At 59.8% G+C, this 20,329-nt stretch overlaps 1 protein-coding gene across 3 annotated transcripts in view; it reads right to left on the bottom strand.

The window, feature by feature from the left end:
* Nucleotides 1-4,277: 4,277 nt before the first annotated feature.
* Nucleotides 4,278-20,329, bottom strand: part of SPG7 (SPG7 matrix AAA peptidase subunit, paraplegin) — a 29,247-nt gene continuing 13,195 nt past the window's right edge. For 2 of the 3 annotated variants that reach the window (XM_032324372.1, XM_032324374.1), the window contains 11 exons: nucleotides 18,374-18,499; nucleotides 17,923-18,085; nucleotides 17,407-17,580; nucleotides 11,533-11,657; nucleotides 10,858-10,960; nucleotides 10,057-10,167; nucleotides 8,545-8,660; nucleotides 6,945-7,101; nucleotides 6,349-6,515; nucleotides 5,723-5,800; nucleotides 4,278-4,598 (listed from right to left, as the gene is read on the bottom strand). In XM_032324372.1, the coding sequence (XP_032180263.1) occupies nucleotides 4,422-4,598; nucleotides 5,723-5,800; nucleotides 6,349-6,515; nucleotides 6,945-7,101; nucleotides 8,545-8,660; nucleotides 10,057-10,167; nucleotides 10,858-10,960; nucleotides 11,533-11,657; nucleotides 17,407-17,580; nucleotides 17,923-18,085; nucleotides 18,374-18,499 (1,497 nt within the window). In that variant the 3' untranslated portion in view covers nucleotides 4,278-4,421. Of the gene's footprint in view, nucleotides 4,599-5,722; nucleotides 5,898-6,348; nucleotides 6,516-6,944; nucleotides 7,102-8,544; nucleotides 8,661-10,056; nucleotides 10,168-10,857; nucleotides 10,961-11,532; nucleotides 11,658-17,406; nucleotides 17,581-17,922; nucleotides 18,086-18,373; nucleotides 18,500-20,329 lie in introns of those variants that run through there. The other variant, XM_032324373.1, reaches the window with a different exon arrangement.

The raw sequence follows: 20,329 nt of genomic DNA, 5'->3' as shown, positions 1-20,329 counted from the left end.
GGGGATCGCGGAAGTGACGCGCGCGCTCCGCGCCGCCCTCCGAGCCCGTCGAGCGCGGCGCGTCTCCGCGGCCCTGGGAGAGGAACGCGCGGCCGGGCGGGGGCTTGCGGGGGCCGGCGCGGGGCGTCCCGAGGCCGTGGCCCGGGCGGAAGGCGGCCGCGCAGCCATCCCGGAGCCCCCCCGGGCCCCCCGGCGCCGGGCCTCCCCCCGGGACCACCGTCCGCCGTCGATCCCGGAGCGGCCTCCGCGCCCCGGTGTCGGCGAGGTCGGCTGCGGGGCACCGCGGGGCCGCAGGACGGAGGCGGCGGCGGCGGCGGCGGCGGCGGCGGGCTCAGCCCGGCTCTGGCGCCGGTGCCGGCGATGCGGGGCGGGGGGCCGCGCGCGCAGCGCCCGTGAGGTCGAGAGTCCGCGTCTGCGGCCGCCTCGGGCCCGGCCGGGCTAACGCGCGCCGGTGACAGGCCAGGGGTCGTGGCTGTGGAGGTGGCGCGGGTTCGGGTCTGCGCTGCGCCCCGGGCGCGGGGCACCTCCGGGATCGCTCCTCTTCTGCGGAGTGGGGGGGCCGGGGGCCCGGACCCGGCTCTGCTTCCGTGGAGGCGCTGGGAACCCTGCCGGGGAGGCGGAGGGCACGGGGCGGGATCCCCGCGGCCTCCCATCACTTGGTGCGGCCCCGGGGCTTGGACCCGCGCTCTGTGCCGGCGCCGCCGCCGCGGCAGGGACGCCGGGGACACGTTCGTGGAAGGCCACTTGCCTTGGCCCAGGCCGCGTTTTCTAGACCGTCCTCTGCCCCGCGCGCCTGCACCTCCCGTCTGCCTCAGACCCGTGGCCCGGGATCCTTGCTCTGAGATCGCAGACACATCCCTGTCCCGACCCACACTCCTGCGGTTCCTCTGCCCGACCCCCGTCTCCACCTGAGCGCCAGCCGCTCACCGTGACGATGTGGCCCCGCCTCGCTGTTGGGGGACAGAGGGCTGAAAATAGAATCACTGCCCAGATCAAGGTGGTGTGAGAAAGCGCAGTTGGAGCTGGAGAGTCTTGGTCTGCAGTGCACACCAGGCCCCACGCAGACTCCGGTGTCCCATTCATGAATGCTCCACAGCTTACTGCCTTTTAAAAGGGTGCAGAATAGTGAGGGGAAACTGCTTCTGATGTGAAATCCTATTGGGGACAGGCTCGGCGTTCTGCTTGGGAGACAGAAGGAACATTGTCAACCACGGAGCAGGAGTCCTTCTGATACAAAGACTTAGCTGGCTCAAGTGTTTTAAAAATCAGCTGTGGGGGCGTCTGGGTGGCTCAGTGGGTTAAGTCTCTGCCTTTGGCGCAGGTCATGGTCTCAGGGTCCTGGGATCGAGCCCCAAATCGGGCTCTCTGCTCAGCAGGGAGCCTGTTTCCTCCTCTCTCTCTGCCTGCCTCTCTCTGCCTACTTGGAATCTCTCTGTCAAATAGATAAATAAAATCTTAAAAAAAAAAAAATAACAACAACCAGTAGCTGTTGGGACAGACCATGCCCTGGGCACAGAAATCCACAGCCACAGGTCTGCTCCAGGCTTTTGTCCCAGACTTGGACCTCCAAGGGCCACTGAAAGAGACCCTCTCCTTCCCCAGGGAACTGCACTTAAGGTGGCAAGTGATTCCTGGATGGACACCCGCAAGGTGTGGGAGGAGGCTGTGCCTCCAAGAGTTTCCCTGCGAGACTCCGTCCGTTCCTCACGGCACAGCCTCCTCACTCAGTACTTGTCCCTGGCCGGTCCACCAGCTGGTGCTGTGGGTGTTCCTTCAAGGAAATCCCAGCTACAACAGTCCCCAGCAGTGTGGGGAGCCCTCTCAGACATAACGCCTCGATTTTTAAAATTAGTTTCATAGGGGCAAAGTGTTTCTTTTGTGTTGGGTGGGGTAAAAGTTCTAGCCCAAAACACTTTGCAAAGATTAGCATGCTTTGCCCTATAAATACGGGGTAATTGTTGAATTGGGAAACGCAATAGCCCAATAACAGCTAGGCTAGGGTAATGTTTGCTGCTTAATCACAGAGAACTCGTTCAGTACCCAGCATCTCAGCGTCCCAGAATCTTGGTCTACACAGAGATCAGCTGTAGGCTAATTCAAAGATTCCTATGACCTGAAGGAGCACTTGATGTCAGTGAAAGGTGGCAGAAAGAATATTAGTGTTGTAATCATAAGTGTTCTATCTATGGGGCGCCTGGGCGGCTCAGTGGGTTAAAGCCTCTGCCTTAGGCTCAGGTCATGATCCCAGGGTCCTGGGACTGAGTCCTGCATCGGGCTCTCTACTCAGCGGGGAGCCTGCTGCCTCCTCTCTCTCTGTCTGCCTCTCTGCCTACCTGTGATCTCTGTCTATCAAATAAATAAAATCTTAAAAAAAAAAAAAAAGTTCTATTTACAATACCTGCATGACAACAGGCGTTAACTGGGCTCATTATAATTTTGCAATAGGGATGAACACCTGAAACTAAGTATCCCTTACACCAAAACAAAAAGTAAGCTTTGAGTAAGCATGACGGCACATACGTGTTTGTTGGTGAGTGTGTATTACAGGAGAGATTTAAGAGCACACGTTGACTTCTCTCGATACTTTTCAGTCTCCTGAAGATGATTGTGTTCAATATCCCTCTTGATGCCTGGGGGCTCAGTTGTTAAGTGTCTGCCTTGGCCCAGACCACGATTCCAGGGTCCTGGGACTGAGCCCTGCATCGGGCTCCCTGCTCTGCAGGAAGCCTGCTTCTCTCTCTCCCACTCCCCCTGCCCCTGCTTGTGTTCCCTCTCCTTTTCTCTGTCAAATAAATAAAATCTTAAAAAGAAAAAAAAAAAGCATGTCTTTCTCAGAGCGTCCGGCCGGCCCAGTCAGAACATGTGACTTGATGTCCGGGTCGCTGAGTTCAAGCCGCACATGCGTGTAGAGATTTCTACCAAACAAAAACGTGCCTTTCTCGGTGCGTTCCAGAAGCTGTAGTCAAGCCGTGTTACATGTACTGTGCTGGGGGGCGGGCAGAGGGCCAGGGCTGCCCTCCCGTGTTGGGTCTCACTGCTCCAGGGACGCGCGGGCAGCTGGAGAAGGCTCCTTACGGGGGGTGAGAGGACTCGGCAGCCGGAGTCCGTGAGGAGGGAGTGGGGGAGGCCTGACTGGTGCTCTTGAGCACCCTGAGGGCCTGGAGATGGCGTTCCCGAGGACCAGTGGGAAGGTCCGCCAACAGCTGGCTTCTGGCAGTCAACACAGGGAGACTCCCTCACACCCATGAGAGCCGGGGGTGCAGGCTGCGCTGGTCTCCACCAGGCAGGGGGGCTGCTTTTCACGCTGTTCCGATTCCTAAGTGCCTTCCGGGGCCACCTCGATGGTCAAGTGCAGGGGATGCGCTTGGCCACAGCCACGTTTGGGTATGGAGGGTGCCACCCTGGGCCGAGGAGACCGGAGCCTTCCTAACCACATGCCCATCTTATAGGAGTTTGGGGAACTGGGGTCAAGGCGAGAGGGCCCGGTCAGAGCTGCCCTCCCTCAGGTGTGACCCGTACCCGCCCACATGCTGCCGTTTCCTCGGGGCCCTGACGGCGGGGTGATTCTGACAGGAAGTGCCTACCGCCCGCGGCTCCCAGCGCCACTGCGGGGGAGGCAGAAGCAATGACAGCAGCAGGTGCGAACACCTGAGTGCGCGCTCACTCCGCTGGGGACAAGGAACCAAGTGCACCCCACTGCTGCCCCCCACTTGTGAGGGGGTGTCCTAGGGCCTCTACCCCAGATTCCTACAAAAGGGGCTCAACGAGTTATCAGGTGGCTGAGATTATAAACTGAAACACACGACCTTTTGTTGGCTTATAGCTGGTCATGTGGTGCAAAGACGGACCCTCCACCCACAGAACATACTAGAAAGTACCGCAGCCGATTGCAGGGTGTCCTTCCTTGCACACCAGCACGTGCGGTGGCCAGACCAACGAGGATGGCAGCAGGCGGCAGTGTTCTAAGGTGGCGGAGCGCAGTGCGCGACCCTGAAGCCGACCCTGTGCGTGCGTGAGCATCAGGACAGGGCCCGGCGAGGGAGGACGGCCGCCAGCTCCGAGGGGCTCTCACCGCAGACCCTGTTCGCACGCTGATGAAGTCAGCGGAGCTGAAGACACAGCCCCTGCACCAACCGCAGGCAGAAACAGGCCGCCGGGGGCCCGGGTCTCACCAGCACCCAGAGAGTGACAGCGTCAGAAACCTGGAGCTTGAGATCCACGTGCGCACCTGTCCCCAGCACCTCCCGTGGGGGAAATGACAGAGAAGCAAAACCAGATCGTCTGCAGAGACGTTTACTAGTCACGGGCAGGGGCGTCAATAAATAGATCACAAAGGCCATTCAGAGAGCAGTGAGGCTGTGCGGAGGCGTCCGTCTCCCTGGGTCTCAAAAGGCGGGAAGGCCAGGTCCCCAGAGGCACAGTCAAGGAGGTGGGGGCTGCCGCGGGGCCTCCTCCTCCCCTGGGTCTTGCTTCTCCGTGTCGGCCTCTCTCCACCTCTGAGGCGCGATCATCTTCTTGGGCCCGTGAGGGGGCGGGCCGATGAGGGCCTCGATGTCCTCATAGTTGATCACTTCCTTCTCCAGCAGGGCGTTCGCCAGCTAAGGGAACAAACAGGGCAGTGTGTGAGCCCCAGACAAGGACACACAAGGGCCTTTTGAGAGCAGAGCACCCCGGAGGGAGGGCTGTCTGCGAGCAGGACGCCCGGGCAGGCCACTTTCCCAGGGAAGCAGTCAGCAGGCAGCTCCGGCGAAGAATCCCTCCCTGTCTGCACCCTGGAGATGGTGTCCCAGCTGCCAGCCTCATTAATTTTTCTGCTTCCCTTCCAAATCTGTTTCCTGGGGCAACTTCAACTTCCTTTAGCAAACACGGTGTGTGTATCTGCACGTGGGGAGCGAGTGGAGGCTGGACCGTGGGGGGCGGGCGCTGCTATGGGCAGGCAGCCTCCACCTCTCCAGATGCGGTTGCGGAGAACACGTTGGAGGAGCTGGTGTGCCCCGCACCGGCACCCTGTCGCTGACAGCTCCGTCGCAGCCTCGAGGAGCGACGCCCAGGGCCCTCAGACAGGTGCAGCCGCTTCCTCCGCCGGGCAGGTCTGGCGTGATGCTCAGCCCTGGACCCCGCCGACGGCACAGAGGCAGGACATCCTGGGACCCTGGGACCTTTTCAGCAGCAGATTTGGGCTCAGTCCCTGCACTGCTCAGCGCCCCCCACACCCCCCACACCCCCCAGGAGGCAGGGGCTGCTGGTCTGGGAGCAGCCCCCCAAGGATGCAACATGCGTGAGACCATGACCTGAGCCGCAATCAGGAGTCAGACGCTTAACCGACGGGGCCACTGCCAGGCGAACCTGAGCATGCGGTTCCTATCTCGGGGCCGAGAGTTCGAGCCTCCTGTCTGGCAGCAATTTCTTAAAAAATAAAAGAAATTAAAAATTCCAGGAAGCACCTAAAAAGCTGGGGAAAAGTCAACGAGGCCGACTACACACTAACCTGAACCCTGAACGTAACCCTGAACCCTGACGTCTGCAGCACTGTGTCCTCTGCCTGCCGAGAAGGGACGGGCGTCACGTGCTCACAGTGCGGGCTAAGGCGGCGGCGCGAGAAATGGGAGAGTGCGGCTGGGCCCGGGCGGGTGCGCAGGGATCGGTCCTCTGCGGCTCCCTGTGCCGGGAGGGTTCCGCAAGGAGCAGGCAATGAGGACAACCCCGGTGCCCCGAGTCTCACCGCCTGCAGCTTATCCAGGTTCTCCTGCAGCACCTGTTCCGTGTGCCTGTAGGCCTTTGCCACCAGCAGCTTTGCTTCCTGCCAACGCAAGACGACAGCCGTGTAACGCACAGGGTGGCCAACCTCAGTCCAGATGTCCCGCGTGGCCCATCCTGGCGCTGGAGTTCACATGAAGCTGCGGGGACAGGAACACAGCTTTTCTCTCGCCATGGCCAGGAGAGCGTAGCTGCCCCCAGCCCATCCCCTGGGACTGCTCCTGCAGAAGATGCCTGTCCCCAGCTCTGTCCTCCAGGCCCGCAGCCACCTCCCACGTGCACCAGGCCGCACGCTGCCCTGGCCCAGCCTCCCACAGAGCGCGCAGTGTGTCCACTGGGGCATCTGTTCCTTCTCTTTCCCGGTCTCAGATCACCGACAGTTTCCAGCAAAAGCCACCCAAGTCCTCACCTGAGAACACTCGGCAAGCGAGTGATCCAGTACTTCTTGACTGGTTCGTCTTCGATGTGGGCCACACAGCAGCGCGCTTTGCTCGGTGTGGCGGAGGGCACAGCACCAGCCCCCGAGAGGGGCCCGCCCCCAACCCACCGCGGCGCACCCCAACCAAAGCTGAGCTCGCTGTGCAGACTCACATGGTCCATCATTTCCTGCAGGCCACGGCTGAACGGGCGCCGGCCGATGCCTGTGAGGCCCTCCTGCGCCTCGGGGAAGGACACGGGCCCGATGCTCGGCGCCATCCCAAACTGCCTCACCATGGAGTAGGCGATGCGCGTGACCTTCCTCAGGTCGTCCTGAGCCCCTGCAGCGGAGGGTCCGGACAGAGGTTCTCTCCGGGCACTGCCAAGTCAGGGCACACGGGGCCCCCTGGCACAGGCACAGGTCCCAGGAGAAGCTCGTATCTCGTCACAGCTCCTCAGAAGTCTTACACTTCCGAGTTCCTGCTGGGGTACACACGTGGGTGCACTTTCCTGGCAGTTCTCCAGCCCACGTCCTGCTCTGCACTGGCCTGGCTGTCTACCCTGAGCCCCAGTGTCACGGCCACAAGCGAGGAACGGCTCTACCTCCTCTCTGGACGTCCCGGTGAAGCAGCAGCCTGCGAAGGCCGACTGAGCCTGTCCCACCATTCCAGTCCCTTCCCCAGATCCACACCCCCACCCCCGCCACGCGGAAGCGCAGCGGGTGTGAAAGCACTTTGAGGACTCAGAACCCGCACGGGCCAGCTTCTCACCGGAAGTGACCTTGTTGAAGGAGATGTTCTCAGACGCACGGCCGCCCAAGGCCATGCACATGCGCTCGAACAGCTGCTCCTTGGTGAAGAGGTGCTGGTCTCTCGGCAGCATCTGAGCGAAGCCCAGCGTCGCGTTAGTCCGTGGCGCGATGGAGACCTGCGGAACGTCACACAACCGAGTAAGCGGGCAGGATCCGGACTTTAAAGATGAACGCGTGGAAACGTAGGACAGATCTTTAATGGGAGGGTTTCAAAGCAGTTGAAGCAAATCTGTACTGGCCCCATTTTACAGCAAAGGAGGACCCTGTCCCCGAAGGACGACGGCTCAACAGGAGGCTGGGCTGTGCCTTGCGCGCACCCCCGGACGTGCACCCGAAGTAAAGCACACCGGCGCGGACGGGGCCGCACCAGTCCCCGCAGGCGCGGCTTGGGAACGGACACCGAGAGGACGAGGGAGACTAGCCCGGCCGCTCTGACTCCCAGCAGCCCGACGGCAGGTGCACACACAGGCCGGTTTGGGGGGGGGGGGGGTCTCCCAGGGCCTGGGGCGTCCGAGGAGGAAACGGAAACCCGACACTGAAGCAAACTGCAGTGTGAACCGCTGTAAGGGACGGCCCGACCGGGAGCTGGGCTTCATGACCTGCCCTGGCGGAGGAGCCGGCCTGCCTCGGGGGGCGTTTCTCATTGTGACAGACGTACCCTTTAGACATCGCACAAAGTAAAAATTCTGAGAACAAGGAATTTTAAATAACATTACATCATTCGGGATTTTTCTGCATTAATTTTTATTTTCGTTTTTGAGATACTGCATTCAGACATTTGCCCTGAACCCTGCCTTCCTCACCCTCGGCCTGACCCGGGGCACCTTAGCGATGGCAGCAGCCCCCAGGTCACCAGACACCAGGTCACCCACTGCTGACTGTGTAAGAGGAACTGGCCTGGTTGACAGGGCGTCGTCAGACGCAACCAGACCGTCCACGTGGCTGCCGCGAACCCTTCTGAGAAGAAGCCCGGTAGTGATAAAGTGCCGGGCTTGCGATGCCGCGTCCCACTGCCGTTGCTGGGGAGCTGTGGTGCTCCTGGCACCACGGGACCACAGCACGGGGGCGGCCCCCATCTGGGCTGCAGCCCGCCTGTGCGGAGGGCGCTGTGCAACCTGCACGCAGAACCTGGGGAAGCTGTTTCTGCCGGTAGCAGCAGATAAAAATAAATTTTCATCAAGTTCACAAAACGCCTCCAAGAGTGGTGTTTTTTTTAAATGTGAACCAAACTCACTTATTTTTAAGGTGAGCAATCACGAGGTCAACACTTTTGGTAAATACGGCGATTCTTAATTCCAAGAGGAACTGTGTAGATGGCACAGCCAGACCCCAGCTGATCACGTGACGACAACACGCTAGAGACCAGACCAGAGCCCACTTTGGATCTCCTGCCCTTTGCTGCTGGGGGTGAGGGGTCCCACACCATCCAGTCCTGCTGTGCTCACGTCCAGCTCACAGCGCACTTTCTCTTCAAGCCACAACACGCAACGCTTCCACAGTCAGCTTTGTTCACGGGCCCGCTGGGCTCGCGGCCCCCAGCCCCGACGCAGACGCCCTACCTTCATGACGGCCTCGGTGTGCTCCAGCAGCCAGCCGACCAGGGCGTGGCCCGACTCGTGGACCGCAACCACCTTCTGTTCTTCCTTTGACAGGATCTGGCTCTTTTTGGCAGTCCCTGAAAGAGTGTGGGAGCCGAGTCTGGGCACGGGGTCCCGGGCAGGCGAGCCAGGCGCGCCCGCTGCCCTCACAGAGCTCTGCCCCTCGCCGTCAAAGCAGCGTCGTCCCGGAGGCTCACCTCCTGCACCTCCGCCCCGGGCCGGCACCCAGATGTTGCTCATGGAAGATGCCAGAGGGTCCTGTTTGTTTCTGCTTCTGTGAGTGCCGGGGTGACAGGTGCCTACCCTCAGGGGCCCCCAGGGCACTGGGCCGCTGTGATTAGTGGGATCCCCACCGAGGTCCAGGATTCAAAGCGGCTCTTCCCCTGGACCCTGGAGCTGCTGCCCCTTGCTAGCTGGCCACCTCCCATGTGCCTTGTCTCTGTAGTCCATGAACCCCAGAGCCTGTCACCTTAAGCAGCCCGGGTTCTTCACACCTCCCCGCGTTCCCGATGTACACAGCCCGGATCAGCTCTGGGTCTGGCTGTGTGCTCCTAGGGCCTTCCCCCTCCGTTTACGGCAAGGCTGGGTCTGAGCATCCGAACGGGAGACAGAGCCCCCGATGGTGGCCACTGGAACCCACGTGCTGTAGCTTGGGCAGGCCACACCTGTGCGGTCAGTATGTCTGTCTCTCTCACTTTGACAGTGTGAGATCCATTTCCACAGAAAACTAAGTGTCTTAGGTGAAGGTGAAGCCAGGTCTGTAGTAAGCAGCGGCCACTTGTCTACCTCTGTCCACACAGGTTCCTGAGCTGCAGCCTGGACACCTGGTGGCGTCTGTACCAGACTTCAGCTCAGCCAGAGTGACAGGGATGAGCCTGTTGTAGGGACAGCTTGTGCCGGAACACTCCCCACCCACGTGCAAGGCCGGCGCTTCTTATACTTCTCTGGTAATGGATCGTTTCCCTCTTTAAAAAACTTCCAGTGTCTTGAACTGAACCTCTCAAGGACAAGACACACGGGGCTGTGGACACTTCAGGAGACTCTCAGTTTCAGTCCCACTCTCCTGACAGAAGCCCAGGGACCCCACTTTGAGTAGCGACAGTTAAGGTCTCCCAGAAGGCCCCCCACCCCGCCCCGCTGCCAAGACCCCTCGTGTCGCTGCCCTGAGCAGAGACGGGCCAGGCAGCAGAGCACAGCTCTCGGGAGACCTGCAGCCCCGCAACACGGACAGGGCCTGTGAGGTCCACGCCGAGGCACCGTCGACGGCAGAGGGGCTGAGTGCCACTCACGCGTGGGTGTGTGACACCCTGTGTCTCTGCTGGAAGAGGTTTCTGCTCTTGGGCGTATCCCTGGTATTTCAAACGAGAACCCGACTTAGGACACTGCCCCCACTGCTCTCTCGTCCAGCAGCGTGTCAGCCTGACCCGCGCCGCACCCACCTGCCCCCCGCCGTCCGGATGCTTGCTCTCATACCCGCAATGACCCGCTCCACAGCGCACTCGAAGTTCAGGGTGTGGACAGACGCGTGCCCTTCCCGTGCGGCGTGCAACGCGGCCTCGTTACAGACGTTGGCGATGTCGGCACCTGTCCGCACAGCAGCGTCAGCAGAGGGCAGGGGAGGGGGGCGTGGGCGGGAGGTGGGCAGCAGGCAGGCGGCACTTCCGTCCTGTGCTGAAGCCACGCGTGCCTCTAGCAGACCAGGGCACCTCCGCCCTGTGCGGCCCCCTTTCTGCCCCCGCCAGGCTCCTTCCTGCTCAAGTCCCACCAGCAGCTTTGCACCACCTGCTGTTTCCTTCTCCCTGGGAACTCACAGCCCAGTACCCATGAGACTCTCGTTAAGGGCCTTAAAGGAAAATCCAAAAGGAAGAAATTATAATAAAAGGGATTTTGTTGCTATTACCCTTTAAAACGAGAGCCGTAGAGAAAATACCCTGATTTGTGATGCGTCTCTGCTCAGTGAGAAGACGGTTGAGGCGGGCCGTGGTGCGCTGGGGCAGCCACGAGGCCGTGAACGGCATCGCCTGGCAGGGAGCAGTGGGCACGCACAGCCCGAGTGTGGAAAGGCCCTGAAGGGCCGGTGGGCAGAGGCGGGCAGAAGGGCCCGGAGCAACCCCCGTGTAGGCCCTACTGGTGCGGGAAAAGCCAAGTGCCGGGCAGCACTTTTCTCCTCTGCCGGCTCTCTGCGCACGACCTCACTCCCGCCCAGGCTGTGCTACCTGCAGGGCCCCGGGCAGGGGTGCGCACCCCCCGGACAGCAGGGAACAGCGTCCATACCGCTGAACCCCGGCGTGAGCTCTGCCAGACGCTGCGAGTAAAAGCTGCTGGCCTGGGTCAGCTTCAGGCTCTTCAGGTGCTGCTCAAAAATCTCCCGCCTTTCCTGCAGAGAAAGGAGCCAAGTGTGGGCTCGCCCCTGCGCCAGACAGCAGCCACGGGCTGTCAGATCACCGCTGCGGCCTACAGGCAGGAGACCGGCAGACCGCAAGCAGCACTTCAGATGGAAGGTGGGAGGGGACAACGAAGCGCCTCACGCACGTGAGGGTCGTTCTGTAGAACATCTGGTTCCCACACACTCGGAACCTCCCAGACCCCCGAGTCACAGCAGTGGGGAGCTGCCCCCAGCACAGCATCAGGGGAGCCTCACTCAGTCCGAGTGTCGGACCCGGGACTGCCAGCTGCGGCGCGAGGATGAACACTGCTCCGCCCGCGCTCCGGACCCCTCCCCACTGAGCACCGCTTGCTGGTCGCTGCCGCCCTGGGGCACCGAGGAGCTGGTGGGGCCCAGGACAAGGACTCGGAGGCTTCCCAAGGATTGTGCTACAAAACTCAGCCACAGTGTTGAGGGGTAAAGAGAAAAACCGGGGGTGCGCCAAATGAGCTGCAGAGCCACGGCAGAATATAGGTAAGCCAAAGACAGTCGGACAGACAAGAGCCAGCCCCCGCCGCACTGACCTGCAGTGTGGGAAGGTCGATGAAGATGTGTCGATCCAGCCGGCCAGGCCTCAGCAGAGCGTTGTCCAAAACGTCAGCCCGGTTGGTAGATGCCAGGACAATGACATGGTCGGTGGTGCCCATTCCTGGAGGGACAGACAGCTGTTGGGGTACAGCTCCCCCTCCAGGACACGAGTGGGACGGACCTCCCACTGGGGCCCGTGAGGATGAGGACGTGGACCGACCCAGGATCAGGGTCCCCACGACAGCAAGAATTTGCCTGTCTTCCCCAGGCTGCCAGCCCAGAGGCAGAACACAGATGGGGGCCTGTACAGCCATCGATGGCGTCCGGGGGGATCATGTTTCCCCTCGGTAACTGCCCAGCAGACCCGGGGAACGAGGGGCACCGTGTCCACGCTCCTTTGGTGCAAAGCCATGGGCCAGAGCAGACATTTCTCAACACTGGCCTGTGGCCTGGGTTTGGAGGCTCCGGGTTTCTCAGAAGGTTTAAAAGCAGTGGCTGAGAGCACCACTGGTGGCCCAGGTCTTCGTGAGAACTGACAAAGGCCCTTGTCTGAGCAAGGCCGCACCCGCAGAAAGGCATCCAAGCCAAGGCTGGGTGATCTGGGCCTGAGCAGACATCCAAGGGTCTTCCGTGTATGCTCAGCACACGTTACAGTGCGACGCTGGCCTCCCTGTTGTTGTAGATAATTATGTCCAGAGCACGTAAGACCAAGAGCACGTGAGATCCCGAACTTCGGACTGGCTTTAAAATCACCGGCCGGGGAGGAGACTGCAGCAGGGGGTGTGGATGGCAAGGGTCTGGCCTGCGCCGTGGAGGTTCCCTGCACAGCTCTCCCTGTGCGTCTGTATGTGTGACAAGGTCCAGAATACAAAGTTTAAAAAATAAAGACTTCAGGGGCACCTGACTGGCTCGGTTGATGGAATGTGAGGCTCCTGATCTCAGGGTCTTGAGTTCAAAGCCTCACTTGGGTGTGGAACCCACTTAACTAAACAAAACAACCTGCCATGATCTTTTGCTAATGAAAAAAGTCCACAATAAGCAGACACACAAGTACAATCTGAAACTACCTGTGAAGCGCCGAATGGAATTTAAAAGACGTTTTAGAGAACTAGGTCCCGAGAGCGTGAGGCACCATCACCTCCCAGCAGACCGCCACTAACTCCACCCCAGGACCCCACGACGGCAAGAGGGGCCTGGCTGAGCGCACGGGCCAGGGGCTGGCCACCTCACAAGGATCTGACAGCTGAGTCAGCGAGAAGCACCGGGACCCACAAACCACAACCCACGCCCTCGGAACGCTCCTGCGTGTGCGCACTCTTGGAGTCCGCGAAGGTGGGACACGAGGGGTCCAGCCCACTCTTGTGTCGAGCAGAGAGCGGATAACCCTAACCTCCCAAATGAGCCGGAAGCCAACGCAGGCACCACCCAGCAGCTCCACTGGCCTGCCCTGTGGTTTCAGGACGTCACTGGGACACAGGCAACAGGAGGCTGACTGGACGGAGGGCCCCAGGACAGACATGGCTTCGTTTCTCGGACAAGGAGGGAAGCCAGAGCTCTCCTCTGGGGACTTGCTGGGACTCCCTACTCCGACTTCCGCAATGTCCTCCTCGCACAGGCCGAGGCTGTGAATGTGGAATTCTGAGTCACGGGTGCGAAAACATGACCAGAAGAGTGGTGCCTGCTCGTCCCTGAGGATCTCGCGTGAATGCGCCGTCCAGCAGGGAGCTGTGATCCAGTCGTGTGTGGACAGTTTGTCCTTCCCTGGCTTCACGGTAACCGTGACACCGAAACCCCGCGTTCCCAGACCGCTCGCACGGGCGGACGTGTGGGTCGCTGCAGTCTTCGGGGCCCGCAAGCGCGGTGCCGGTCTGCGTGCGCGCAGCTCGGAACCAGGGCATGGGAGCGCTTGTGCTGGGTCGGATGGGGGCCGCGGCCTTGTCTCCCAGAGAGGCTGCCACAGGGGACGCTCCCATGGGCAGTGTGTCTGCTCATGTCTCCCCAGCTGCTTGATTTAAATCAGGGTCACCGAGGTTCCCGCGAGGACCCGGGTCTGACCTCTCCCCGCCCTCCCCGGCATCCAGTGCTGCTGCCCCGCTTCCCCTGAGTCTCCTGTGAGGCGCGTGTTCCTAGGAAAAACTCAGCAAGATCTTTTGGGAGATGGGGACAAGCTTGTTCTAGAAATTCTAGGAGAGCCAAGCACACCCGCTCCCACAGCTACAGCCGAGGAACAGCCATCAGGAGCCGGCCCGCCGTCCTCCCAGACCTCTGCAGGGGGAGGCGGACGCACCGGGTTGGGGCCCCGCTGCTGCCAGCTCCAGCCAAGCGCTGGCAGAGGCACAAAGGCCATTCAGTGGAGGATGCAACAGCCTCTTCAGCAAATGGAGAACCGGACCCCCCACGCAGAAAAAGGAGCCATGGCCACACCCTCGCATCTGGCCCAGCGTGACGTCAGACACATCGTGCATGAAGACGGAAGGCCGGGTGGATGGGAGCGAGGGCCTCCTGCTGACCCCGAGGGAGGCCGGGGCTCATGCCCCACAGGCTCTCGCGAACGCAGAGACCCAGAGTCCTCCTGCTGTTCAAGATGTAGCAAGGGGACTGTCCCCCTCTGAGGGACCTGGTGGGACCCCAGCACTCGGCACACGTGCCCTTGCCATGTGACCTGGCTGTCCCGTAGCACAGCCTCGTCCTGACATGCTGAGGTTTTCCCACGACGGGCACAGTGTCCACTCCGTGCCCTGCACGTCAATGAAGCGGTGCTGCCCTTCCCCGAGGACTAACAGAGACGCCTCAGATGCCGCTGAAGGGCTGAGAATGGCCGGCTGTGTCTGCACACAGAGGCACCTGTTCACTGCCAGTCCAGCCCAACAAGGGCCTTCAGTCAGTGGGTCGGGGTTCTGGGCGGAAGCGCCCCATTCATGGTGGCACAGAGAGCCTGGGCTCAGGGAAAGATGCCATTTAGTAAACGCTTCCTGGGGGGCTCGGTCTTCAAGTGCCAACAGCCCGAGGAAGCGGATCTGCTCGTCCCATGTGCTGTCTCTGGGCGGGAGCCTCCTTGAGTGCCTTCAGGTCAGGTGGACTGTAGTCGCACACACAGAGCGCAGGTGAGGTCACAAGCCAGGACGTCAAAGCTCCAGAGCCTGGAGAAACAGGGGCCAGCGGGAACCCCACAGCACAGCACCTCCCAGTCCAGAAGCGCGCCCGCAAGCTGTGCGGGGCTGCCGTCTGCAGGAGCCCAAGGGCAACATGAGCTAGAGGAAGCGTGAAAACTTCCGACAGCCTGCTCTCGCCTGTCCCCTCGACAGCGCAGATGCTAGCCGTCCTTCCAAAGAGACAATCGGGAGCCGTCACTAACATCTGGTACTTCTGGGGCGACTGGGGGGCTCAGTCATTATGCGTCTGCTTTCAGCTCAGGCCCTGATTCTGGGTCCTGGGATGGAGCCCCGCATCGGGCTCTCTGCTCGATGGGGAGCCTGCTTCCCCCTCTCTCTCTGCCTACTTGTGATTTCTCTGTCAAATAAATAAATAAAATCTTTAAAAAAAAAAAATCCGGTACTTCTGAGAGCAGAGGCTCATCAAACACACGGTCCTGGGTCTCTGCAGACAGACTGACCTCAGTTTCGGGTGCCCACAGGCCCAGGTGTGAGACCTTGGGACCCGAACCCGAGGGGATCTTCCAATCCTGGCAGGACTCGGACCATGTCCAGAACCCCACTAAGTAGAGGTGGCTAAGCATGAAGGGGTCATGAAAACCCGTTCAAACAAAAAGCACCAAGTGTGGTCTCAGCCATGGGAGACTGCGGGGGGTAACTCCAAGACCACGAGCAGCCCACGGCCTGCCCCCGGAAGGCACTCCTGGAGGCCCCTCTGTGCCGGCACCCCGACAGCGGCATTCAGAACCGGGACCTCGCTCTGCACATGGTCCCGAGGACGTGGAGCCCGTGGAAGCTTCCTTCCCCAGAAGCTGCTCTTGTGCATGGTCCCTGAGCAAATGGCGCCCGGCAGCTGCGTCTGAGGGGCTCCAATGCACCCCGTTCTGCAGACAACCCGACCACACAGCCTCTTCGGCACACTGGCTACACACAGCACTTGGCTTTTCCACCCATGGAGCTTGCCGAGTTCCCAACACGCGTGACAGTGTTGGCCAGCCCGAGTGTGTGTGGAGAGGCCTTGCCCTGCCGCTGGCCGGCCCTGCAGAGCAGCACCCGGGACGGCGCCGCAGCATGGTCTGGGGCAGCTCTGCAGGGCCTTTCCTGAGTCCGAAAGTGTTTCCGAGTGAGAGGCTCAGACAGTTTGTCTCGAGTCGCACACGGTCCAACACCACGTCCGCACATTGGCCAGCACGCGCACCGCCCCCAGGGTGGGAGCACTTCCAGAATGAGAACACACGGGCGCCTGGGTGGCTCAGTGGGTTAAGCTGCTGCCTTCGGCTCAGGTCATGATCTCAGGGTCCTGGGATCGAGTCCCGCATCGCGCTCTCTGCTCAGCGGGGAGCCTGCTTCCTTCTCTCTCTCTCTCTCTCGCTCTGCCTGCCTCTCTGCCTACGTGTGATCTCTCTCTGTCAAATAAATAAATAAAATCTTAAAAAAAAAAAAAAAAAAAAGAATGAAAACACACACACACGTACTCGGTTCTCTTGGAGCCAGGGATGTGAGCACAGAGTGTCTCCCTCACCCGCAGTGCTGCAAACGGTGTGGGAATCCTGATGCTCTGGGGCCTGAGGTGGGTACCCGTGGGCCCACGGTCACAGCTGCGTTATTCCAAGAGCCGGAGCCGTCCGCCAGCAGGGGACTGGCCACGTGGGGGGACTATTAGCCTTAAATGAAGTCCCACCACGTGCACTGCAAGGAAGACATGACCCTGGGGACTCACAGAGCTGCTGTGCCCTCGAGGGTCCTAGAAGTCTCAGATCCATGGAGACAGAGAGCAGGACTGTGGCTGCTGGGGGCTGGGGAGTTAGTGTTTAATGGGGACAGAGTCCCAGTTGGTGAAGAGGAGAAGGCTCGAGAGCCAGACGGTGGTGGGTGCACAGTGAGAACATACTTAATATCCCTGAAGGAAACACTCGTAAATGGTTAAAATGATCAATGTTATTATATATGTCACCACAGCAAAAATAAAGTGGGGCACATGGCCGGTCCTATCAGTGAAGCGTCTCACCCTTGCTCTCAGTTGTAAGTCTGAGCCCCATGTTGGGTGTAGACTTAAAGATAAAATCTCTAAAAAACAAATAGATAGGGGCGCCTGGGTGGCTCAGTGGTTAAGTGTCCACCTTCAGCTCAGGTCATGATCCGGGGTCCTGGGATCGAGCCCCGCATCAGGCTCTCTGCTCAGTGGGAAGCCTGCTTCTCTCCCTCTGCCTGCTGTTCTGCCTACTTGTGCTCTCTGTCAAATATTTTTAAAAAATAATAATAAAACAAATAAAATCTTAAAAAGGAGCCGTTCCAGTCACTCCCAACGCTGAGATCAAGAGTTGCAGGCTCCCAGACTGAGCAGCCGGGCGTCCCGTGTCCCCTCTACCCTCTGAGCAGCACAGCCTGCTGGGTTCATCCAAGACTGGGAACGGGGTCATGACCTGCCCTGCCCTTTGGGCTCCCAGGGTTTTCCCTTTCTTTTCTACCGTCACCGTCAAACCTGAGTCTCTGGATGGAGCCCGGTGACAGACACGCTGACACCAGCCTCCTCTCGTTACTCACACCCGGGGAAGGTGTGTGGTGGGGACACAGACCAGTCGCTGCAGGTAAGTGAAGTGCCTGGAAGCACGAGCGTGAGGTTCCAGAACAGGACGCCAGCTGCACGGTCCATCTAGAGAGTAGGTCTCGGGAAGAAAGCCTTCCACGCCCAGGAGCAGCTGGGTGAGGGGCACCCACCGTCCATCTCCACCAGAAGCTGGTTGAGCGTCTGCTCCTCCTCCGTGTTGGAGACACCGGACACGGCGGTAGACCGTTTCTTGCCCACGGCGTCGACCTCATCAATGTAGACGATGCAGGGTGCTCGAGCTCGGGCTTCCTTGAAGAGGCTCCGGACGCGGGCAGCGCCAAGGCCTGAGGCGACACAGGGACCCGGAGTCAGACAGGTAGTGGGAGACGAGCCCAACTCTCGTGCCAGTGGCCAGAGCTGCCCCGAGGACGACGGGGTCTCCCAGAGTCCCCCTGCTGGACGCTCACCCTCCTGGACTCCCCAGGCCACACACAGAAGCAGCTTCAACGAACATCACTGCCCAGTTCCCTGCATAAACGTGTCCAGTAACTCAGGTTTCACGTGTCCTTCCCTGTCCCCCTGGGCCCCTGTCTACCCGGCTGCCTGAGGAAGGGCGTGTGATGGCAGAGACCTCGCTGCACAGATGGTCGGACAAACCTGTCCGCAGCCCCCCAGGCAATACCGACCTCCAATGACCTCCACGAACTCTGGGCCGGCCATCGCCAAAAAGGGCACCTGGGCCTCTGTCGCCACTGCCTTGGCCAGAAGGGTCTTCCCGCAGCCGGGGGGCCCGAGCAACAGCGCACCTTTTGGGACTTTGGCGCCCAGCTGAAGGAAGCGCTCTGGGCTCTGGAAAAGCAGACCACAGCGCGCCGGTCATAGGTGTTTGAGAATTTCCGAAACAGGACTCCCACGGAGCTCAGCTCCTGTACCATCTGGAATCAGCCACGGTTCACGTGGGGGAGGAAGCGGAGTGCTCCGGCCGTGGCCAGGCATCCCGGGGGGTCCGGGGTACGGTCAGCCAGGGGTTTCCAGTCATCCACAGGGCCCCGGCCCTCCGATGGGCGCCCAGCTGTGCACCCGGCCTGTCGGGCTGGCTGAGCCCCCGCGCCCACACCCGCCCCCGCACGGCCGCACCTTCAGGTAATCCACAAACTCTCTGACTTCTAGCTTGGCTTCGTGCATCCCCGCCACATCTTTGAAGCTGACGCCTTTCCCCATCTTGCCGTCCACAACCGTGAAACGAGCCACTTTAAGCTGGTTCTGGGCAGAAAGAACAAAGGGCAGGCTCTGTGAAATGACAGACCAGGCGGCTGTGTGTCGCTGGGGCCCCGGCTCCCCCAAGCCTGGCTCTCCTCACACGCTCTCCGCTCAGACAGAGGGAGGTGAAGCCGTCTTCTGGGCATCCAAGGGAAAATGTTTACTATGCATTGTGAACAGTAAGAAAATCCTCTAGCATCTAGCAATGTGCCTTAAAAAAAAAATAACAACCCCTAAACCACCCCCGTTCCAAACAAGGTAATTCAATATCTGCGGCAGATCGGCTGTAGTTTTCTTTCTTTTTTTTTTAAGATTTTATTTATTTATTTGACAGGCAGAGATCACAAGTAGGCAGAGAGGCAGGCAGAGAGAGGGGAGGAAGCAGACTCCCCGCTGAGCAGAGAGCCCGAATCGGGGCTTGATCCCAGGACCCTGAGATCATGACCTGAGCCGAAGGCAGAGGCCTTAACCCATTGAGCCACCCAGGCGCCCCTGGCTCTAATTTTCTATACGGCTTTTCCCACTATGGTGAAGCGCTCTGATTGTCAGAGAATGCGGTAACACACAGTTCTAGGAAGGTTTGGTAGAAACGCTAGCTGGTTAATTTCTGGAATGCAGCCCGGCAAGACTAAGGTCTCGGTGAGGGATGCAGACCTGAGCTACCAGGTGGACCAGCAGGCCCCCCAAAGACAGGTGTGCCCCAGCTCCATCACAGTATTAGCGAGACACAGCAAGGGCGCGGAACAGCCCCAGGACGCCTGGGGCTCGGTCCACAACGCATCTGCCTTCAGCGCAGGTCATGACCCCCCATGGGGTCCTGGGGTCGAGCCTCTCATCAGGCTCCCCTCTCAGCAGGGAACCTGCTTCTTCCTCTGCCTCTGCCTGCCACCACTCCCCCTACCTGTGCTCGCTCTCTGTCAAACAATTAAATCTTCAAAAAGATTTTTTTAGGGGCGCCTGGGTGGCTCAGTGGGTTAAAGCCTCTGCCTTCAGCTCAGGTCATGATCCCAGGGTCCTGGGATTGAGTCCCGCATCGGGCTCTCTGCTCGCGGGGAGCCTGCTTCCTCCTCTCTCACTCTCTGCCTGCCTCTCTGTCTACCGTGATCTCTGTCTATCAAATAAATAAATAAAATCTTAAAAAAAAAAAAAAAAGATTTTTTTAAAAGAAATAAATAAACAGCCCCGAGTATGTAAGCCTGGTGAACCTGGCTGAGTGAAACCCAACAGCTCCACAACGAGACACCATCAACTACAGACAGGAACACGCGCCTGGTCCCAGTGGAAACCTGCCTCAGTTCCCAGGTCGGTGACCAGAGGGTACCCTCTGAAGACCTGCTCCAAGCAGGCCCTGGGTGCCTCCCAGCACCTCTGCCGACAGGACTACTTGGCCAGATGAGACCTGCCAGGGAGGGACAGTGCATGTTACCACGAAGGCCACCACACAATAGGAGGGCTTTGTTGTTTTGGGTTTTTTTTAAGTAAACTTTATATCCAACTTGGGGCCCGAACTCAAGCTTCCCATGCTCTACCGAGTGAGCCAGCCAGGCGCCCCAGGAGAATGCTTTTAAAGTGTACTGAGGTTTGGGGCACCTGGCTGGCTCAGTCCGTAGAGCATGTGATGCCTGACCTTGGGGTCTTGAGATAGAGCCCTCCATTGGGTGTAGAGATTACTTAAAAAAAAATTAGAATCTTTAAAAAAAAAAAAAAGTAAAATAAGAACATAAAGACAACCTTTACCAACTTCTCAGTGTCTTAGCTAGTAGGAAAAACCAAAAACGAAGTCATGTCCAGCCCCAGAAAAACTGCCGAACAAAGTGTCCGGCACACCCATGG

The sequence above is a fragment of the Mustela erminea genome, chromosome 19 (genome assembly GCF_009829155.1).
Source record: "Mustela erminea isolate mMusErm1 chromosome 19, mMusErm1.Pri, whole genome shotgun sequence".
NCBI lineage: Eukaryota > Metazoa > Chordata > Mammalia > Carnivora > Mustelidae > Mustela > Mustela erminea.
The sequence above is the reverse complement of the archived record's forward strand: the minus strand, read 5'-3'. Positions and strand labels throughout refer to the sequence as shown.